Below are 19,277 nucleotides of genomic sequence, written 5' to 3' on the forward strand. Positions count from 1 at the left end.
ATTCGCCCATGAAGAGTAACAGTGGCACTGTAATTACCTAAAAGATACATAACTTTTGTCATTGCTTAGTTTAAGGTATTCTATACAGCACAGGCTTGACAGTTTTTGTTTATTTTGTTTATTTTGCTTATTCTGATATTTGACTTTTCAGACCAAGGAACATCATGGTATATAACTGCACGACTGGCAGCACTAATCCTTTCCACTGGGGTGAAGTTGGTATGAATTTTTTTTCCTTCTGTTTTCTATAAGTCTTAGAACAAATCTTAATGCTACTAAATAGAATAGTTTTTAGTGGTTATTTTAAAGATCATGTTAGTATGATTATAATTCTTGAAGACTTAAGGCTATATCACTTAGAACTTATTTCCATTAACATTGCAAACTTAGTTCTCATACCTTCCAACATTACAGCATAGGCCTTATGATTGCATTTTTGAAATAAGGAGAGACTTTGCTGCGTATTTCCCATCTGCTGTTTTTGCCCTTTATTCCCAGCTTGTCCTTTTCGTTCCCACAATTGCCCCACTCCTTTTGTGGGAAGTAATACTCCTTTCTTTTTGACTGGGACTACAAACTGTATTTTGTGACAAAAAAGGTGTAGATCCAGTGGGCCTCACTCCCAGCTTTGAGAGCTGGAGACAGTATTATGGAAGATGCTCCATAAAGTAGATCCAGAATGGCAACAGGTCAAAGATGCTTGGTAAGTGAGAGGATGCCTTAATTTCTGCTGCATCTTGTGACACCTTACTATAGCAAATCTGCAATCAAATTTGAATCATTTCAGTAGAAATAACAGTAAAATTAATATTTTAGAGACTTGGGTCCTTGTCAGAGCTCTGCCACACTATACTTCTGTGACCTTGGGCAAGTTGCTCAGTTTTTCTGTGTATTAATTTCTTTTACTGCAAAACAATGAAAGAGTTGGATAAGGTATATTATGGACATTTGTGGCATTACATTAATTTTAAATTATTGTACCTTAATTAAAGACAACTTAAGTTGAACCAGGTTCTGATTTTATTTGGTTGATTTTAATGCAAAAATGCTGTTTATGTTATTGAATGTTAGGGTCAGATTCTACCTTGAATTGAATAATTATTTTCAAATAAACACTTTAGTCTAAAATTGCATATTATCATATTTTCCAAGTCTTCCACATTGACTCTCTTAATTTATACTATAGTTTGATTAAAAGTACCTAAATTTTCAAATAAGGTAGATATTTTAAAACTCAAGCTCAGTATAAGCTTTTTAAAGTTTTAAAATTTTGGGATAGATATTAGGTTGCTGTTTAATAGGGTATATGTACTCCAAATAAAGTATTACTATATCCAGTTGATTATAGGAAAATTTGATATATCTATATATTAAATTGAGATTTCATTAAGATATTTGAAAGTAAAAAATAAAATAATGTTGGGTGGTTTTACTTTTTTTATAAATATGACTTAGACAATTTAATTATTTGCAAGAAAAAGATCATGATTTTCCCTTTCTTTTTAAAGTAAGTACAGTAATAAGAAACTGAAAAGAGGAACAGAAAGAAAGAAGCTATGGTGAGAGGTGCAACATAGAAAGTGACCTTATATCGTGGCCTTGGTAAAGCATTCAGAGAAATGCCAGAATGAGCTTTTAGTTCTTGATATATCAAAAATTAAAAAAGAAGAGGTAGTAGTTCTCAAATTATTTGAGTTCAGTGGGCATGTGCCACTTTTTTTAAGCTACTCTGTAAGGGTTTGTTTTTAAAATGGATGCAGTCATTTAATTATGACATCTATAGTAAAAAGTATTGTACCTTGTAAAAATGTAATGGTTTTCAAAAGTTCATTACATGGTTATTACCAAAGCTGTTACACAACTTTTCTTCCTCAGAATACCATGTAATTTCTACTTTCAAGAGGAATCCTCTCGAACAGGCCTTCAGACGGCCCAATGTAAATCTAACCTCCAATCACCTTTTATATCATTACTGGATTGCTGTGAGCCATAAGGCCCCAGCATTCCTGTATGATATCTACCTCAGGATTACTGGAAGAAGCCCAAGGTAATGGTGACTAGCTCTGTCTTATCTGTTCCTCTGACTGTGAACCCATGCTGACACTAAAACCAATATTAACTTTGTATTTTTGTTTATGCTTATGATGGAGGCTTAATGGCCTTTTGAATGAGAAGACTCTTGAATTCAAGACTTTTGCCATAAATGAAGATGAGATCTTTTAAGTCACCCATTCTGTTCAACTCTTCTGGTGACTTGACTCACATGACGTCTTGAATTCAAGATCTTACTTGAAGTTTTTCTTGGCACAACAACATTCAGAAATGCTTTGACGCTTATTTTTTCTACAGGATATTATATAAATCATTTCTTCAAGATGAATCCTTTAAACCAAGTGTTCAGGCGCCCCAATATTAAGTTGTATTCCAACAACCTATTGCTTCATTATTGGAAGGGTGTCAGACACACAGTACCTGCCTTATTGCTCGATCTTGCACTCAGGTTGACAGGTCAGAAGCCGTGGTAAGAAGAATAGTGCTAAGTACACTTGGTATTGGTGAGGTGGTGGAAGCTTGCTGGAGAGACGTCAAGTCGCTGGCATGGGCTTTTCCTGTAGTACTACTAACTTAGTTCATCACAATCACAATCAGGATGCCAGGACATTTCTCAGAGCCCTTTGGGACACCATTTTTCATTTTCACATCTTTGGGCTGCTGACCCTTGAATGTTCCGTTAAAAAAAAGAAATGCCCAGCACCAAGGTTGTCATTGTTATTATAAGCTGAAAATGAATCCCCTCCTTCCCTCCACCACTCAAAACTTTTGAGTGTAGGTTTTCATAGAGGGTCAGAGGTAAAAGATCTTCCTCTCTCTGGTATTTAGTACTTTTTCCTAGATGATAAATTATTTCAAATATTTCTGCTTCCCATTCAGCTTATAATATGGGTAATTACTTTATTTGACTAATTTTCTAGATTGGGAAATGGCAATTTAAAAAGGAAAACAAATTAAATTTTCCATTTTATTTTAATTGTTTTAGATATTCCCTTTCATTTCCCTTTTATTACATAAAATGGAATGAAACGTATTTGGAAAATTCTATGGAGGTTTTTGATTGAAAATATAAGGTTTGAGTGTTTTTAAAGAAAATGATGATCGTAGACTGTAGATTTAGTAATTTAGTACTCAGAAATCAGTGCCCGTTAGAGAGACTAGAGCTGAAAACTACTTGTCACTTTCATTAGTATAAGATGAAACCATTTTGAATTTTCTTTTGATTTCATTTATCTGAAGTTCTTCCGCATTCATGTAGTTGACTGTTTCAAGCAACAAAATACATTAGAATGACTAAAACTGGAGGTTTGAGGGAGAAATGGGTTAGAATTTCTAGATTCATTTTCTATTTTCTCCTAAAGATTTGCATATGGTATCTTTGCCATTGAGATTACTTTTTTTGTGGATAATTAAATTGTTCAAATCTTGGGAAAGAAAGTCAATGTTGTAACATTTTGCTAATATCTCACAATTTCAAGTCTAAAGCAAATAGAAATGTAGTGGAACAGATGTTGTCATGTAAAGTGGAGGCATATACACCTTGCATATAGAAGACACTTATGAAGTGATTATTGAAATGAGCAATTGTTGAATTCACTTTAACTGCTGCTAAAGACCTTTGTCTTAATTCTGAGAATGATCTTGAAAACACTGAAATCCAGGCAACAATATTAAGCTTTAGAAATCACAGCATTAAAAATGTCATTAGATCCATCCTTTTCATCATTCAATAAATCTTTATTGAGTGTTTACCATATGAGCAGCTCCTTGAATGTGAGAGCATTGGGGTCTTGTTCGGAAGATGACTCTTGACCCACCATTCAGTTAAAAAGAAGAGATTGTGAGGTGTCTGGTGGGCATGGTGAAGACTGTAGGAAGGAGGACCTGAGTAAAGACATCCATGTGTGCACAGGGGGCCACTAGCTGGAAAGTGGGGGGGGAGGGGGCTGTAAGGTCTTCCCCCAGGGAACACAGCTTTAGAACCAGAGGAATGACTTGATGAAAACAGGCCCTTCCATGCTTCCGGGCACTTAGTGAAGTGGACAAAGAGGTGGACCAGCAATCAAGGAGACTCTTTGCCATTCTTAGCCATGTGAACATGGCGAGTCACTTCATGTTTTTGAGTTTCTATTTCCTCGTGTGCAAAATTATGAAACTGCTGCCTCCTAAAGGTGCTTGTTGAAGCACTTCACAAACTTCACAAACTTGAAAGCACATCATGACAGAATCTCATAGTCCATAAACATTTGTTCAGTGCCTGCTGCATGGTGGGTCCTGAGGTAAGCCCTGGGGACGCAGATCCTGAAAAGAGTGTTCCTGCCCTTGGGTAAGTCTGCAGTCTAATGGGGGAGACTTTGCATGAAGGAAAAGTGGAGGAGGTGGGAGGAGGCATGGCTGAGGGGATAGTGGAGATGCCCATTAAACTGAAAAGGAGCACAGCTGGATGAGGAGGGTCTGAGATGATGGCAGAATCATAGAATTGCCATGGAGCCTCAGAAGCCCCAGAGTCCCATGCCAGAATCCCAGCATCCCAGAACATCCCATGAACAGCAGAGCCACCACATTCTGAGGCAGCCTCTTCCCTTTTGGGACAGCTCTTTTAGGAAATTTTTTCTTCTATCTCTTTGTGAAAGGCCTCTATGACTTTATTCCTTGCTCCTGATTTTGTCCTCTGGGACACCACTGAACGCGGGGCTAGGACTAGGTGACTTCAAGTTGTAAATTTACAATCTTTTGATCCTCCTTCTCTGTCAGTCTAGTAACACAGGCAAAAGAAAAAAATAAAAGGAATTCTGACTTGACAAAACTTGGGAAGATACAAAATTGTTCTTGTTGAAAGTGTAGTAGCTTTAATGATGACCATTTCACTGCTCACCGTCAGTTTTACTAATGTATTTCTGAATTTTACCAGAACTTAAAATTAAGCTCAGTAATTTACAATTTTAAGAACCTCATCCTATTTCTTATTTAGAAAGTCAAGTGATTTTCCATTTCTAGTTTTTCTAGCACCATTCTCTCTTCACATGATCTTCAGAGAGAGTAGCTCAGAAAACTCACCCACAAGTCCTTACAGGACTTAGGGCTAAAGTGTCTCACCCAATTAGATTGCCAGCTCCTTGAGAACAGGACGAGTTTTCTTTTTCTGTTTGTAGTCTCAGTACTTGGCCCATGGTAATCTCTTGCTTAAGGTTTTTTCCTTTTTTTCATCTTATCCCTTAGACTAGACTTTTGAATAAAATTCATGGAAGACAACTAAGTACTTTCTTATCTTCAACTCAATGTTAAATCCTATTTTTATTCAATCCTATTTTTATTCAATCCTTCTTAATCTGAAGTTCATTCTCCTGCATTAATACCTTGCCTATCTGAAGGTTAAGTTTCTAAAAAGCTCTGAACTCTTAAATACAAGTGTAAAAGTAAACAGCTGGTCTCTCTTAGCACTTGAGATAGCTGCCATAGGTGCTAGAATTAAAGTAATTTCCTTTTTATCTACAGGAGATGCTCTTTGGTGTCAACCACAGAGCAATTTACAGTATTTAACATCTCTACAAAATAGTATGCAGTATATTACTCTACAATGATAAGTCTTCATATTGATACAGGATCATCTATTAAGAGGTGGTTAAATTATGTTGAGCATCTTTTAAGAATCAGAGAAATCAAAGTTGGTATAGTGAAATGAATACTGGACTTCAAGTCAAAATACCTGAGTTAATTCCTGACTACCCATTAGCTGTATGATCTTAGGGAAATCATTTAAATTCTCTGAATCTCAGTTTACTTATTCTTCACAGGTCCTTCTAACTTTCTGTATAATTAGAATGTTTTTCACTGGACAGTGGTTAAATTAAATTTGAGTAATTTTTCATTCTGGAAAACCCATTTTGGAACACCTCATTTACTAACTTTACTAGACCACAAAACCTTTGACTCATTCAAATTGGAGATGAATTACTTTAGTGTGGTTTAGGATGACTCTAGTTAACTAAAACCACTAGGGAGTTGACATTCTTTAAGTAGCCATTGGAAGCACTCTCATTAAAGAAATCAATATTCTTATGAAACTAATCTACCACTTTGGGAGAAATTCTGGAATGAATTCTGCATTACAGAATTCAAAGATAGCATATTCTGGAATTTCAACCCCATGTAGTACATGGGTAAAATGAGGGAAAAGATTTGTGTATATGTGTGTTAGAGAATTTTCTTCTCATAGTTATAAGCAGAAAAGAGGAAATAATTGGCAGTTGTTAATGACTCTCAGAAGACTGGATGAATGTGCTTTTTAATTTCATTTGTATTCTAAGTCTTAAATGTCAGTTTAACCAGCTACACAGTCCAGAAAACCTGTGTCTGACCCAGACTGGATTGTGAACCTGGCCAAGTCCCAGAACTCCTAATTTGGAGGAGAGTATTTTGTGATCTGCCTCTGGTTCAGTGATAAAATCAGTGATCCAAAGCATATACAAATATAAAACCAAGACACACATCATCAGAAATCCTTGAATAAACTTACTTAATGTCTCTGGCATGTACTTGAATATGTTTCATATTTATCAAACTTGACATGATGGTCTTCCATTTTCCGATTGAAGATGTCAAATTAAGTTGAAGTAACATAAAAAAAAAAACTCGTTCTGATAGTTGGAGAAATAGCTCCTGAAACAAGGTTTGCAGTTGAAAAAAATTAAAGACTAAGCTTAATGTAATATCCAGAGTTTAAAGTTCAACTAGCATTTGTTATATGCCCCCATGTACCAGGCTCATGGCAGGTTCTGAGGATACCAAGACAAAAAAGGCAAAAGGGCTCCTTACCCTTGTCATTTGTGGTCTAGCAGGGAGCTTTGACTTACATACAAATCATTGGAATACCTGTAATAAATGAAAAATGCCCTAAAGAGGTGCAGAGGTCTGTGTGTAGACAAAGAAAGAAAAGGACATGTCAGCACTAAAATGTTTTGCAGTGTTTGAATTGGACTTTAAATGATAGAGTAGAAATCTAGCAGAGATTAAAGCCAGAGAAGCAGTCCAGGCATGGGGAAGTACTATGGTCAAAGATTGACTAAGAAGGGGAGTATATCTAGGGGATAGTCTGTTTTGGGTTGATGATGTCTAATAAGGCTGGAAAGAAAGGATGTCACTAGATCTGGAGAACCTTGAATGCCAAGCAACAGAGTAAAACTTTATTCACTAGATAATAAGGAACAGTGGAATAATGTAGTTATCAATATATAGAAATATTAATCTAATAGAGGTAGGAAGGATGATTTGAAGTGAAGAGAAAATGGGAGACAGGGACTGGGACCATATTATTAATCTAAACAGAGCAATACCACTCACAGAAATAGAAATGTCAGAAGGAATAAGTAGAAAGGGAAAACTTGATTTTGGACTTTTTGAGTTTGACATGTCAGTGGGATGTCCAGTTAAAGATGAGGGTTAGTACCTTTAAAGAGGTCAGGATAAAAAAATTAAAATTTAGAAGCTAACCTACAAAAAAAATAATAGCTGCCATCATGAAAATGTTGCCAAGGGAAGAGGTTATAAAGAGAGAGCTTAAATAAAGGATTTTGAAAAATCCACCCAAGGAGAGTGAAGAGTGAGATAAATGATTCCAGAGGTAGGAAGAGAGTGAAGAAAGCCTTGTCTTTTGGAGATTAAGCCAAATGCTTGCTATTTGTTATGCACTGTGCTAAGTGATAAGGATTAGGAAAAAGATGAAAAGAATAGTTAGTCCCTGAGCTCAAGGAAGTTGCAGTCTAAAGAAGATAACTAAATACAGACAAGCTTTATACAGGACAAATCTCAGAGCCAAGGCACTAAATTTAAGGGGGAATCAGGAATTCTTGCAGAAGAAGAGATTTTATCTGAAATTTGAAGGAAGTTTGGAGATTGAGGTGAGGAGAGAATTCCAGGCATGGAGGATAGCTAATGAAAATGTAGTCAGGAGGTTGAATTATAGTAGTGGGACAGTAGAGAAAGCCAGTGTGACTGTATCACTACATATGGAGGGCAGTAGGATGTGAAGTATAAGAGGGCTGGAAAGGAAGAAAGGGACCAGATTATGAAGAGCTTTTAAAAAGTCAAGAGATTTTATATTTGATCCTGAGGGCAAAGAGGAGCTGCTGGAATTTATCGATCTGATGGGACCAGAGAAGGAGCAGGGTGATTTGGTCAGTCCTTTGCTTTAGGAAATGTCAGATGAACTGGAGTGGGGAAAAAGCTTAAGACAGGGAGATCAACCAGAAGACTGTTTTAGTAGTCTAGGGGTGAGCTGGTAAGGACCTCGCTTAGAGTAGTTGCAATGTTAGAAGAGAAGGGGGTGGATTGAGGAATAATAGAGATGTTATGAAGATAGAATTCACTGGACTTGGCAACTAGGGTAACTGGAAGATGATGTTGCCCTCAAGGGAATAGGGAAGGAGGAAGAGGAAGAGTTAGGAGAGAAAGATAATGAGTGCTGTTTTGAGCATGTGAAGTTTAAGAGGAGTATGTATGTAAACACATACATATACTTGTGTGTATAATAAATACATATATATGTATATATGAAACCTCTAGTAATTCAAGATAAAAGATTAGGAGAGAGATTTGCTTTGGATAAAGAGCTCTGAGAATCTTCATAGTGATAATAGTTGAATCCATGGGAGCTGATGATACTAAATAGTATCAAGGGATTCTAGAGAGCCCAGGACTGAGAGCCTAGAGGGAAGCAGAAACACTGATTTATAAACATCCTTCTAAAAGAGTTTGTTTGTCCATTTAAAGGGAGAAGAGACTGGTTGATAGGTAGTATGGGAAAAAATAGAAATCACAGTAATTTATATCTTGGTGGATCAATATCCCAACCATCTGATGAACCAATCATAGAGAACTAGCCAACTCCTTCTGAAGAAGAAAAAAACAAAGTAGGCAGAATTCCAGTAAAATGGATGGTGTCATCATTTAAATGCTAAATAGTTTATTCTATAGTTTGTTCTGGTTTTGTGATTTCATTGCTGTGGGTAGCTCCCAGTAAGGGAACTCTTTCCACCAGTACATAACAACAACTCTTCTACAATTTAAATTCTACAACAAAGTCTTAAAATGTTAAATGACTTGTCCCAGATCATACAACTAGTATTTTTAAAAGATGAAAATTGACCCCAGGTCTTCTTATCTCCAAGGCATGTCCTCTATTCCACTATGCCAATGGTTTCTAGATTTTTTTTCTTGTGCATATTCTGGGATGGGAAGATCTTCCTAACAGTACCTGTGTACCATGTTTGTGGATGCTGAGGTCAAGGTTAGGTTATAACTACTATGAAACGATAACTCCTGAGGGTTCAGAAGTTTGAAGGTTGGTAATTTGCAGTTTGCATTAGAGGGTGGAGTAAGGGAGTATTGTAATAGTTGTAATGTGATTGTGTTGGATATAACCCCATATCAAGTGACATTTCTTTCTTGTGCTCATGCCACAACCTGAATTAAGGAGATAACTGTATAAATCTTTGCTCCCTTCACATCAGTTGAGTACTTGTCAGAACTGTATACAACTTAAGGCACATGGTCTATGCCATTTTTTTCTTTCATACTTCACTATATTCAGATTTTTGTTAATCAGTATTATATGGGACATGACTTGTATAGAATCTGTATAGCTCCTTTCCACCAATTTAGTCATGCTTTAAAAATGTTTCTAAGTGATACTAACTTGATTCAGCTTTTGAGTGTTCTTTTCTTATCCAAATCTGGCTCTTGATCCTTCCTTTGTAACATGAAGGCCAAGTTTTATCACATAATAAATAGACTCAGTATTATCAGAAAACAAAAAAACTTCAGCTCAAGTGCTTAATCTAAGGCAGGTAGAGTAGTTGGATTCAAATTTGTATTTAGTCATCCTCACTTGACTCCAGAAACTCAGGATCTTTGTTCCAGTTATATCTTAGTTGTCTCAAGCTATTAAAAAGTCATGGAACCGTAGTCTTGGAGCATAAATTAAAAAATTGTATCAGGGAAAGACTAAGTGTCAGAAATGTATCAAGTGTGCAAGATGCCTGCTATCTCCTTTTCAGGGGTGTTTGATGTAGTGAAAGAAACCTTGGCTCCCACTTTGAGCATCTTGTAGTAGGTACATAGTAGGGTCTCAGTAAATAATTATTAAATGAATAAAGGAAAGATTTCTGTTTAAACTTTACAATTGATTTATCAAGAAGGGATGACTGTTTTTAATATCATTTACTGAGAATCTTGATAAACATTTTAAAACATTTCTTACTATTTAGAAAGTCTTTAGTTATTTTTATGTTGTTTTATTGGTTAAACATCAATCACATAGGGTGATTTTCAAAACTTTTTTGTTTATATTGTGATAGTATTGGGCACTTGGAACAACCTATTTCAATTTTGATAGGTCTCCTTCAGCTTTTTTCTTTCTAATAACATTTGGTTGCTTCAGAAGAAAATATTCTAAATGTATCATATTACTTGCCCTAGTAGAAAAAGTTTTTCTTTTTTTTTCTCCTGATCCTGAATGGAAAAATAGAGGAATTTTAAAATGAATGGAACAGTGAAGAAATTGAAGACTTAATTTTTTGATGAAATATGATTTTGATTTTTAAAACTCATACTGTATGAGCTTCATCTGTGTTTCAAGTTCTGTTTCTAGGACTTTTTAAAAAGATACTCTTTGTCTCTTGGGAACTTCCTTTTTTCAAATAGCATTTGTTTCAGTTATTTCAGTTTCAATATACAAAAATGGCAATATTATGAATACTTATTTCAGATGAAATTCATTTTTTTGTATTTTTCCAAAAAATCCTCATGCCAAGACCTTCGAGAGAACTTTTCCCTTTTCTTCTCATTGAAGTATTTTTAAAATGTAATTCATTCTTACTTCAATTTATTATAAATAGAATATAGTGATTATATATTTGTACTTTGTAGCGTATTATAATTGAGATTAGTGAGAAATTAGTGAAGAAATTAATATTTGTCAAAAAAAAGAGGAAACTAGATTTGATATCCAGTTTTTTGGGATTGGGTGGTTATTGAACTTAGAAGGATAAGATCTGGGAGAAATTGTGATTTTTCTGCTTTTCTGGTTCAGAAAATTATACACAAGGGATCATTTATCATGGTACATTTAAGAAATCAGAAATCTGTTTTTTTATGATCATTGTGCTTATTATGATTTTAAGTGGCAAATGAATATTTCTGCATATTTTTTCTAATCAAATAGTTTGGTTGTTACAAATGTCACAACTGTCAAGAACCATTATTGGTATTTTGATTTCACATAAAATCCTAAGTGGATGCAGCAGTTTAAAAGCAAGACATTGTTAATTTATTATTTCAATTTTTACAGATTTTGATCTCAGATTGTCTTTGAAGCATATTTATTTCATATAACTCCAGTATTGAGCTGCACCCTATTTCTTGCTATCTATATGCTACAGATTTCCTTTTTTTCTTTTTTGGATTCAGTCGAAGATGCAGAAATGTTCTTATTTCCTACACTAGGTGAATTGGCCCCAGATCTTAATGTTAGTGTATACTTATTTGGGAGGAATTAGCATATACACTTGGGCAGTGGGGAGGATTTTCATGATCTATATAAGGTATAAATTTGTAATCTTTTTTCAAACATAGGATGATGAAAACAATAACTCGTCTACACAAAGCTATGGTGTTTCTAGAATACTTCACAAGCAATTCTTGGGTTTGGAACACAGACAATGTTAATATGTTGATGAATCAGCTAAACCCTGAAGACAAAAAGGCAAGTGTTTTCTCTTTTGTATTAGATTTGTGTGTTATGTAAATACAACTATATTTCTGTGATACGTTTGATTACTCTAGAATAAAATAAAATATTTAGAATCCTGGATAGGAATAGGAGTTAAGATTTTGGAATTTCCTTGAGGTTTTCCTGGAATTTTGAGGTTTCTTTCATATCAAGAAATGGGGATTTGTGTCCCAGGTCTTATAAATAACAAAGTGTTCTCCACATCCTTTCCTTAACTTAAGTTTTCTCCTATTTTTAAACTAACAATGCCCAAGGGGAGTTAGGAGAAGTAATAGGTAGCAAACAACTCCATTGAAACCATCTTAGCATCTTAATAAAGGACTTTCTCAAACACAATTACAGAGACTTCTCTTCTCATAAAACATGTTCTCTATCTCTCCAGTGTAACAGATCTGACCTCTTGTTCATGATGCCTGGTCACAGGTGGGCGCTCCCTGCCAGAGTATTGAACTCTTTCCTCTTCCTCACACACATTGTTCCCTCTCCTGTCTCTGAGCCTTTGTATTCCCTGTCCTCTGTCCTCTGTCTCTGGGGCCTGACTTCAAAATACAAGTCCATTCCATCTTCTGCTTGAGGAATTTCCTGGGGCCTTCCTCTCTAAGGGTGACTGGGGTCTGCTTTGTAGATAACACGTCTATATACAGACACTTAGAATGGACTCAAAGCAGAGACTATTTGCTATTTTTCTGAAGTGTTCCTAGTTCTTTGCATGGTCCCTGGCAAAATCACAAGTGCTTTGTAATTGATTGATCATTTTAATTGTGCTTTAGAGGTATACTCAGGAAGTTTTTTTTTTTTTAGTACTAAATGTCAGCTTGGATTGTTGGATTTTTTTTTATCAGTTCATAATAGTAGAATGAAACATGTGTAGTTGCATGAGATTGTAGATGGTGTAAGAACACTACCCTTCTCCAAAAATTAATACATTAAAGTCTTGAAGTCTCTCTCTTCTAGTAGGAGACTTAACTTAGAGAAAAATTTCACAATCACATATGCATTTTATTTATCAATAGCATTTGGAATTATTGGGGTTTTTCTGTATTTTTAGCATTATTTCATTTAAAACCCCTTAATGTCAACATTTTTATTCCTCACTTGTATGTAATATTTGTTGATGGGAATGCAATATATCCCATTCTTTTTCAAGAATTTGTTCTAAATAGATATGAATATCAATTTACTACAAAAATTACTTCTTTTTCCAGAGACAATTTTAAAAATTCTAAACAAGGTCATGCTTTCCTCATTTTGGGGGCTCCATTTAGGGTGCTTTTTAAAGGCCTTTTCTTTGTAATATTTGACTTTTGCTGACTTTCTGGACAAAAACAAAGTTAAAAATTGATCTTTTGGATTCTATCCAAGATGCAGAAATGTTCAAGATTAGTAGGATTGAAATTAATAGGACTGGATGTTTTATATAGTGAATGCATCAAAATGCTTCTGTAGTAACATTTTATAATCCTGGTCCAAATTTAAAACATTGGCCAGTAAAAAAAATAGTATAATTCTTTTGCCTGACACCAATACTAAACCTCCTTCATGAAAGTTCTTCTGTGCTATTTTATTTTGGTATGGAGATAATGTTTGTTTCTAGAAGGCTATTCTAACAGAGTACATGTTCTTCAGATTCTATCATTTTGGAAAAGGTCAACTGATTTTTGAGGACTGTCTGAGAACAGTCACATCACCAGGAGTTGGACTGTTTTTGGCTATAGTATCCCAGGAAACATGGAAAAATTTAAAACTGGCCTCATCCTTTGTAAGCTTCTGCAGGGATAATGTCAATGGCAAGAAATAGAGGGAGAAGGTACTAAGTTACACAGTTCTAAAATGTGAGGTTTTTAATCCAGTGACCAGAGAAGTAGATATATTGCTGGAGGAGCTTAGTCATATAAAACTTGACTTTCTTGCTATAAACCAAAAAAGCAATAAGAAGGAAGTTATAGCTAAATGGAATAAAATGGCATAGAGGTTTGCAAAGAAAGCAGGGTAGGGTGGGGGGGTTTTCTCTGCCCCAGAGTCACAAGAAATTTTTAACTACATGAGAAAGATGGTTGTTATATAAAAGTATTTATAAAATGACAACATATTTATAGCTTAAATATCAATATTAGTAACTGAGGGAAAAATGTTAAAGAATTCTATGAATCCTTTTGATTGGTTGATCATATCCTCAATATCAATCTGTATTACACTCTGATCTTTGGTGACTTCAGTATAAAACTGGGAAGAGGTATGGATGGGGGAAGAAATACATGGGAAAATGTAATACAGAAAAATACAAAGTAAAAAGACTTGTAGATTGTATAGAAACTTCATGCCTCTATATCATAAATTCTTTATACACACACAAACACACATATGTATGTATAAAGTCTTTCTGTCTGTTAAAAGGTAGTCATTTTAATTCTTTGTGATGCTGATCAGTAACCACCATACTGATGGTCTACAATCAATGTGTGTGTGTGTGTGTGTGTGTGTGTGTGTGTACACACACACACACACACACACACACACACACACGAGAGGGTATAATCTTAATTGTATGTTCACCTCAGAGCAAACTGCCGCCTTACATCAATTTCAACAAAGTATTTCCTGTCCACATAATCAAAATCTTTTAAGATACTTTGGAATTTTTAAAAATTTTTTTTAGATTTTTGCAAGGCAAATGGGGTTAAGTGGCTTTCCCATGGCCACACAGCTAGGTAATTACTAAGTGTCTGAGGCTGGATTTGAATTCAGGTACTCCTGACTCCAGGGCCTGTGTTCTATCCACTGCACCACCTAGCCGCTCCAGATATTTTGGAATTAATGACTCTCAGGGTAATAAGTATGTTCACCAAAGGAGTTAACTAATGTGATGATGGAGATCCAACGGAATTCAGCAGATTGTGAAACCTTAGTTCTGTTTATAGATGAAATGGTGATTGCAGTAAACTCCAAGACATTGCCAATTGCCTGGAAGAAATTTGTCATCACTCAAAGCAGTTTGTCCACCTAGGAAAAACCAAAAAGATGAGGGATGTATAGAGATAATGTTTTCTTTGAACATTACTTTGTGTTTTTCTTCATACTTATTATCATTCACTTCAGGATATTTGTTTTTTTTACATCTTTTGGAAAGACTCATTCTGCTAATTATTTCTGTTCTGCAGGCCATAAATTCTGCCATTTGTTCTTGTATAATGTCTCTCAAGATTATAATTTCTGTCTTGATCCATTGTGGAACATTCTGTGGTTCTATGCTCTCTTGGGAATCTGAAGTATATTGTGATTCATCAGATGTTAGTTCAGTTTCCTTTGTCTTACATTATTTGCTTGGAGACATTTGCAATCTTTTATGTGCTTTGGAAGTTCTCTTCTAATTTCAGTATTTTCCCTTTTGATTTATATGCTAATGCTCTGGATTTTTAGCTGAACTTTCTTCCTTTTTAGTGATTTTTAGGTTTTTTCCCCACTTTTAAGTTACTTTTTTTTCACTTTCTGACTTCTCCATTGACCATAGATTTCTCCTTAGGATAGACTTGAAAGCTGACTCAGACTCCTCCTATGTTGGTTGATTAATTCATTTTTCCCCCCAGGTAATTTTTTGGGGACATAGGAGTGGTGCAGCTGTATCACAGGCCCCTTTCCTCAGGCCTGGTATTATTCCTAAACTTAGCTGTCTGCTCTAGTTCCCTTTAGTTGTTAGTTCTCTGAATGGTTTGAGTCAGAATTTGCCATTCTTTACAGACTTGTAGGGAAGAGTGGAGTGAATGATCCAAGCAGAATTTCTTTTACCTTTGAGTTCCCTAGCTACGGTACCCCATCTCAAGGGAAAGTAGAAGGTCCCCTTCCCCTCTGTCTCCCAGAGTATCTCTGTTCTCCTCCTGTGCTTCTCTTCCACAATTGACTGGACAGATGAGATCAGCTACTTTTTTCAACAACATGTTGGGGCGGGGTGGGGGGTGAGTTGCCAAGGCCTGTGGATTTCACCTTTGTAACTTCTCTCAAATATGTCCCCTTTTTTTCCTCTAACCCTATCCTGACTGGTGCAAGCCCTCCATACCATTCCCAGATGAGACTGTTGCACTAGCTGCTGGTGGGCTTGTGAGCTTCAAGTTTCTCCCCACTCCGTGTGACCAAGTTATTTTGCAAAAGCTTAGATCCAAGGTATATCACACATGTCTCCTCTCCCCTTTATTCAGTAAACTCCAGTGGCCCCCTATTGCCCCCAGGGTCGAATACAAAATGCTCTGCTTGACAATCAAAGCCCTTCATAACCTAGTCCCTTAAACTTTTCTATCCAATGACTCTGGTCTCCTGGCTGTTCCAAAATTCACTCCATCTTGACTGTATACATTTTGGTCCTACATGTTTGGAATGCTCTCCCTCCTCTTCTCCATCTATTGGCTTTCTTAAAAAATAAGAAACCTTTCCTAACCCTTCTTAATTCCCTCTCTTAAGTATTTCCTGTTCTCTCTATATATAATTTAATATAATTTTATTTTATTCCATTTTATTTTTTGGTTTTGCAGGGCATTGAGTTTAAATGACTTGCTCACTGTCACACAGCTAGGTAATTATTAAGTGACTGAAGCTGGATTTGAACTCAGGTGCTCCTGACTCCAGGGCTGGTGCTTTATCCATTGCGCCATTTAGCTGCCCTTAACTTGCTTTATTTTTAATGGTTTGTTTGTTGTTTCCCCTTTTAGATTGTGGGCTCCTTGGTAGTGACTGTCTTTTGCCTCTTTTTGTATGCTTTAGTGCTTAGCATAGTGTCAGACCCATAGATACTTTTATAGATGTTTATTGAATGATTGAAAGATGAGGAGCATCATGTGCCAGCAGCAATCAAAGCCAGTGATTGGTTTGTGTTTCCTGCCAGGGCATGCAGGTTTGTGGAGAAGTGAGAGTTTTAGAGAGCAATGGTCTCCTCTGTCAAGTTATGAATCTATTAACCTGGTTGGACTTCTTACTTACTTGTCTTGGAAACATCTGAAACATCATTTTTCACTAAAGGTCTTTGGAGAGTTGGTGGAGGCTGGAAAAAATACTGTCTTTCATTTTGTTGATCATATGACCTGGAAGTTCCAACTCTTCTTTTCAATCTATGCATTTTACCAGAGTTACTGTATGTCAGTGAGACTTGTAACAATACCATCATTGTCCCTAGTGAATTTAAAGATGAGAGCAGGCTGCAACTTGTGACTAACACAAAACTCATTAAGACAGAAGTAGCAGATGTCATAAAAAAGATTGTGTAACAGGAAGGGCAAATGGGTGGGCCATAGTGTAAGGAGAGGGTAGTAAACCAAAGGTGCAGAACTCTACTGTCATTCTTAGGATGTTGGAAAAAAGTGAGGAATACTGGTGTGTTGCTTGGACCCCTTCAGTGAACTGTTGGGAGAACAGATGAAGTTGTACAGGATGAGTGGACTAAATGGGCCTGGATAGTATGGATTGGCATCTTTGGAAGGAATTCTGATAGATGAGATTACACAGACCAATTTACTTGAAGAGAACTTTGTTTGTCCAGCAAGAGAATGAGCATTGTTGATCTCACATATACCTGAGGTTCTTAAGGGTTCTTTCATTTGTACAAAAATGTAATACATGGAACCAGAAAGTATTCTTTTGTCCATTCAGGTAGTGGCTTATACTCTGTTAGTAACAGATATGTGGCATCTTTGAAAGTCTAAGACAAGAAATTACCAAAACATCAGAACTTTGCAGTATTGTAAACTAGTTGTCTGGCTTTTTTGTTCATACATGAAATGGGAGAAAGGTATTTGATATACAGTTGCTAGGGTTGGATTTGACAAGTATTATCATTATATTTAAGATTGCTAATGAGGAGACTGTTGAAAAAAAAGTTCTCTGAAAAAACCACTAAATTGTTACAAATAGAAGGATATTGCTTTTGCCTTAATTGTAGCTATCAAGGCTTCTAATGCTAAGTCTTGCTCACGAGAGTTGCATAGTTTTAATAATCTACCTTTGCTGATTTAAAAAAAATGTTTTTTTGTTTCATTTAGCCATATAATTTTGTTGAGACAAAGATAGGAACATCCTCATCTTTTAAAAATCAAATCTTTTTGTGCATTTGAGCCCTTTGTAGAATATAGCAAAATTTAACAACTTTATTTGAGGTGCAGTCTATAAAGAATTTGACCAACTCTCTTGAACTCTATTAACCATGTATTATAAATGAATCAATATTGTACTAATTTTTTGAAAAATTTCTTCAAAATGGTTTTTGAGATTCCCATTTTGATTGAGTCCCATCACTTCCTATATGTGCTTGTTTTCAGATTATAACCCCAGGTTGGAAATATAGTAGCCACTCATGGACCTGAGCCCTAGGCCAGTTTGGGCCTCACTAGGCTTCTATTTCTGGGCTCAACATACTTGTGCTAGACTTAGGATACAGTTCAAAAACTCCTAAACTCCTTTCTCCCCCAGTATCTTATTGATGCATGAATGGAACTCTAGATTAGTGAGATAAAAGTTTTATTAGGTCCTGTTAGATTGGAAGAGTTTGTGACAGATTGAGTGTCATCCCAGGATTATCCTATATCTGAATTCAGAAAGGCTTATCACCAAAGGCTTGGACATCATTTGATAAATTCTCTTTAGCCACAGCAACTCATGAAGACCACCTACTGAAATAGGTTACCAGTTCATATTGTAGACTAGAGGGGACTTCTGGGACTGTGCCCTTCATTTTAAAGATTACAGTAACAAGAGGCAGAGCCAAAGTGCCATAGAGAAGCCAGGAACTTCGCAGAGCTCTTCTCAGCTGCTCTCAGCCAAAACATTAAACCCAGTCTCTAAATGAATTCTGGAGTGACATCACCCTCAAAAAGACAAAATGAAGCATTTTCCAGTTTAAGATATCCTGGAAGGACTTAAGTGAAGGTTTGTCTCACTCAGTTAAGGGGGAGAGTGTTGTCCAGGAAGAAAGATAGTTGGAGGCTCTCAATCACAGTACAGATCAGTAACAGACTCCTGGTCCAGCTTGACAGGCCAATAGCACTGCAAGTCAGTTGTGATGGCTTCAACACCAGTGCAGACTGCAGATTGAGAGCCCCAGGACCCCTGAGTAGCCAGCACAATTAAACCAGGCAACTACAGAGAAATGAGGAACAGCACAGAAAATCTATGAGTAAGAAGCAAAAACAGAAAAAAATCCTGACCATGAACAGCTATAACGATGATAAGGAAGATCACAGTAGAGAACAGTAGAACTACATGTAAAGTGCCCCAGAGGAGAATAAGAATTGGTCTCAAGACCAAAAAGCCCCCTTGGAAGAGCTTGAAAAGGATTTTAAAAATCCAGTAGGAAAATTGGGAAAAGAAATGAGAGATTTGCAAGAGAGAGTCAACAGCTTGGAAAAGGAAGCACAAAAATTCACTAAAAACAATTTCTTTAAAATTACAATTGAACAAATGG

The 19,277-nt window shown here is 36.0% G+C and overlaps 1 protein-coding gene across 2 annotated transcripts in view; it reads left to right on the plus strand.

Annotated features, from left to right (window-relative positions):
- The window catches only part of FAR1 (fatty acyl-CoA reductase 1), a 117,690-nt gene that overhangs the window by 88,026 nt on the left and 10,387 nt on the right, over positions 1-19,277 (plus strand). Inside the window, exons 8-10 of one of the 2 annotated variants that reach the window (XM_074230352.1) lie at positions 152-219; positions 2,350-2,521; positions 11,683-11,812. In XM_074230352.1, the coding sequence (XP_074086453.1) occupies positions 152-219; positions 2,350-2,521; positions 11,683-11,812 (370 nt within the window). Of the gene's footprint in view, positions 1-151; positions 220-1,875; positions 2,048-2,349; positions 2,522-11,682; positions 11,813-19,277 lie in introns of both variants that reach the window. The other variant, XM_074230351.1, reaches the window with a different exon arrangement.

Source organism: Macrotis lagotis, chromosome 3, assembly GCF_037893015.1.
Source record: "Macrotis lagotis isolate mMagLag1 chromosome 3, bilby.v1.9.chrom.fasta, whole genome shotgun sequence".
NCBI lineage: Eukaryota > Metazoa > Chordata > Mammalia > Peramelemorphia > Peramelidae > Macrotis > Macrotis lagotis.